Below are 4271 nucleotides of genomic sequence, written 5' to 3'. Positions count from 1 at the left end.
ACCACTGACTTAAGGGGAACTGGGGATACGTATCAGCTGCTTGTGTGACAGTCGGACAGTGAATGCATTACAGCGGCCGCTGCCGTGTGAGCTAACCCGGAGCTAACGTGAGAATACACTCCAGTGGACGAGCAGCACTGCAGCGGTCGGTAAATGCCGCTGAAACACATTAATAAACAATGAATCACGGCACTCTGGAGAAAAGTATAAGGTTGGCGAAGTCGTTATTTAATTTAATTTGGCTTCGTATGATTAAAAGCAAAACGATCGTCGACCCAACGCAGATCCCCGTTGTTGTTGCAGTGAGCGCCGTAACGCTGTTTGGGAGCAAGTCAGCGACGTAAACGGTGACGTCATGACGCAGCAGCGGCAGCACCAGTCGGGCTCTGGGCGGTGTGAACAGAGCGGGAGCAGAAAAGGGAAACTGGAGCTGAACCAGAAAAGCTCTAGCTCGGAGCTAGAAAGGGAAAAGCGCTGGTGTGAAAGCCGCATTACAGTATAGTTGATGCCTCATTTAGGTTATAAGCAGCGCATCCTGTTTTTAAATCAAAGATAGATAATGTTTGCATCACCTGAAGCATGGTCCATCCACGGCTGGTGCCACTTCTTCCTGGAACCCCTCTTGCCTCTCTTGGCCTCTGGAGGGGAACAAGAGAAGGTTAAGATGGGAGGAAGAGGATTCATTCACACGACAAACCTGATAATGGTTCTGCCAATCATAGAGATTTAAAAACATTCATTTGGGTTTCGGTGGTGCTAGGTGAATGTCAAAAGATTGTTAAAATGGTTTATCTTTATGGAAACATGAATGTGCCCAGGAGATTCCATTATTATTGCGTTCTTGCCATGTCTGAATAGAGCTGATTTTATTGCATACAACCAAAACAAACAGACATCCGGTGGGAGGCTGGTTCCCTGGGCAAGACACTTCACCCCAAATGGCTCCTGTAGGGATTGCCCACAGTACTGAATGTATGCAAGTCGCTTTGGATAAAAGCGTCTAACAGGTGACATGTAATGCAAAGAGGTCGGATCATTTTTTATTAAAATGGCCACGAAAAAGTCTTACTAGAGAGACAACTTGATTCAGGAACTTCTGTTGGTAAGGGCCCTTGCTAAAATGTTGATTTTTTTTTACCAAAACGTCTTATCTCCTGTACCCTCTATCCAGGCGCCACACCTCATCTCTTCCAAACAAAGTATTTCAGTAAGCGTGAAGGCTTCTTTGTGGGTTATGTGTGAAACTGACAATTGCAGTCTTGATTCTCCCCGGATACTGTCAGTAAGAAAAAGGCTTAGGTTTCGAAAGAACAACATAATGGGATTATAATAATATAACTTTGTTAACAGTGCAACTTTCAAAAACAAGGTTGCAGCATGCTTTATGATCAAACTAAACAGGTCCTCAGCAGGAATGTGAGTCTCAGCAAGCTGTGGGGTTCTTCTGCAGATTAATAGTTATACATTGATTCATATAGTTTTATGTACACACGTACATATATTATCATTCAAATATACTCTAGTAACAACAAGTGGTATGTGAAGGATGTGGTATATCAATGTGAAAACAATACAGTTCAGTCCACTGTCACAACATTCCTCTATCTGCAGGCCTAGCTGGGTTCTGTGTTTCAAAGTCAAACTGACAAAACCCTGAGGTCGCAGCACCTGCAGATAAAAACAAGTTAACATACGGAAAGGCCCAGAGATCTGTTTGGTTTCCTGATAGCTTCTAGTCGACCAGTAAACCTACCAGCAGTGTGACTCTCAGTAGAGTCTTCACTTGTTTTGTGTCCACCTTTATACTTCTGCTGCTTGGAGCGAATCCTCTGCATCCTGAGAGGAGAGGACAGAAAGGGAAGGTCAGGAAACAGAATTAATTATATAATACCTATGATCTGTGGCCCTAATGTAAAGGTACATCTTCCTGGTGTCAACTATGGTTTTCTTGCCACATCTAATCCACTAACTGAAAATGGTGGTGGTTGTTTGGCAGGCAGGTCTTAATAAAAAAAATGTAAGTTGACATTTTATTAAATTGGGCGCTACAAATGAATTTTGCAAAAACATTGAGACAAACTGATTGTCACATCCTTATTTATTAATGAATGTATAAACCTGTGGTATCTAATATGTGTTTCAGCACAATTTCTGCTTATGTGCATAACTGTCTGAACATTCAAAGCATACCCCACAAAAATCTACCTGATCGATTCCTCTGTTGTTATTGTAGTATCCCCTTCAGAACAGACTTAATCTCACAACCTTTTTGGCTTATTGTCAACAAACATTTTAACTTCACCATCTCCAATACAGTGCAGCTCACTGCCTCTTTCCTCCGCTTCAGTTAGAAGAATCTTGAAGTAGAGACAGTCCCTAACAGACCAAATCTGTATAAGCGCGGTGAAGCCAGGGAAACGACTCATTGCTAAACCTTTCACAATGTGCTGATAACTGAGGGTTACAGTCTGTTTAGGTTACAGTAGCCTATGGACCTAACCAACACTCAGGAAATCACATCTTCCACGATCACAAAACAGAACAAAGATCAGGTGTCCATATGCTTTAAGCCAGACAACATATCAGCCAGAGCCTACAGCCATGCTACTGTAGCAAGTTAAGGGGATCTTTCAACCAACACCTAAAACTTCAGCTGCACAGTAACATAAGGAACAATCCGAGGATCACCAAAGTCTGGGCACCACAAATGTCTGTACAAAATAATAAAACAAATGTATTAAAAATAGGTGGACTGATGAACAATGCTAACAGAGCGTTCACCTGCAACCAGCCTGTTTTGAAGGCAACTGAAGTTACTGCTCATTATTTAAAAAATGACATCATCCAGCTTTCCATTTCTACTTTCTCTTTGGTCCACTGTTACAACGCCTCTCCTGAAACAATGTCCATCAGCTGCACTTACTGTAGTGTAACACTTACGATCTCTTGAGCTGTGACAGAGACTTCCTCTCAACCTGTTGGTGGAACTTGATGTTCTTCACGATGCTGGCTCTGAAGAGCTCGAACCCCCTGAAGAAAGAGACAGAGGTCCCAGCATTTGGTGAGGCTAATGTGACAGGAAATTATTTGAATGGTTAATGAATCTTTGCAACTAATTAAAATCTGAATAATTCAGATCTGACTGTTTCATTTTTAGCAATATCAATCAAGCCACTTTAAATCTACTTTAATTCAATGTTGTTAACAATTATCACCCAAACAATTCAGAGTGGGGCGAATACTTTCTATTGGCACTTTGCATAAAGTATACTATAGTATGTCACCTTTTTTGCGATCTGTGATAAAATGTCATTTAATTATCTGGTGACCCCTTCCTCACTCCCTCATCAGTCACTTCCTGGTGTTACCTGAAGGCCTGTTTGGCAGAGGCCTGCAGCTCTGCGGTCACATGCAGGAAGTAGAAACTGAGGAAGACCCTCCTCTGTAGCAGCAGGCACAGGAAGCAAATGCTGTCCCAGATGACGCCCGCCTCCTCCACCGGGAGGCTGCACGTCTTATCACTCACTGCTTTTGCTGTGGGGAGAAAACACACCATTATTCATGTGGCTTTCTGCAGAACACTACTGTGTGTAACTGCTTCTGTCAGGTGGGACTTTCTGATATAATAGCATGTGAATGCAATGTTGTTACATAAAAGACAAGCTCATTAATACACAGTCAGAGTTTAAGCAACAAAAAAACTGTCTAATGTTGATCCAGTTTAAGAATTAGAAGGAAAAGGGATTTATTTGTGTTATTAATTGTAATGTTTAATGCTAAATCACTTGTCCTTTATTAACCAAGATAAAAACAATGAAACACAATGCAAGAATAAATCACCTATGCTAGCTTATCTAGATAATAGCTATTAATAATAATAATATGAATAAAGCACGTACGGTCATAGTATCCTTTGACCGTGCACACCAGGCTGAAGAGTTGAATCACCCAACAGAAGCTCTTCTGCATCTCAAACACAAACACACACGCCAGGATCTGAAACACACAGAGAAAAGGAATATGACTGGAGAACTTCTATGCATCTTTAAGTTTGAGAAAAACAACTTTGAGTGACAGTGTGAGCTAGAGCGGATGTGTGCAGATTCTTTAAGAGGATTCATCCACAGCGGGCACATGGACCTGATGACATCACTAACCGGGCCACAAATAGTCAGAGGAATCGATGTACACGCCAAACGTGATCTTCTTCGAGTCCGTAGCAATCTAAAATGTCGTTCTGCCAGTATCGGGCACAGGCCACAGCTGATGGG

General features: G+C 42.0%; 1 protein-coding gene across 1 annotated transcript; it reads right to left on the bottom strand.

Moving 5' to 3' along the window:
- Nucleotides 1-546: 546 nt before the first annotated feature.
- On the bottom strand, nucleotides 547-4019 carry LOC104968003 (piezo-type mechanosensitive ion channel component 1-like). Its single transcript, XM_010797539.1, has 5 exons — nucleotides 3900-4019; nucleotides 3369-3534; nucleotides 2941-3030; nucleotides 1754-1836; nucleotides 547-638 (listed from the first exon to the last, which is right to left on the bottom strand). Exons 1-5 carry the CDS (start codon nucleotides 3967-3969, stop codon nucleotides 547-549), a joined length of 501 nt encoding a protein of 166 aa, XP_010795841.1. The 5' UTR covers nucleotides 3970-4019.
- Nucleotides 4020-4271: the final 252 nt, after the last annotated feature.

This window comes from Notothenia coriiceps, unplaced genomic scaffold (genome assembly GCF_000735185.1).
Source record: "Notothenia coriiceps isolate Sejong01 unplaced genomic scaffold, NC01 NC01_scaffold00038161, whole genome shotgun sequence".
In the NCBI taxonomy this organism is placed as follows: Eukaryota; Metazoa; Chordata; class Actinopteri; order Perciformes; family Nototheniidae; genus Notothenia; species Notothenia coriiceps.
The sequence above is the reverse complement of the archived record's forward strand: the minus strand, read 5'-3'. Positions and strand labels throughout refer to the sequence as shown.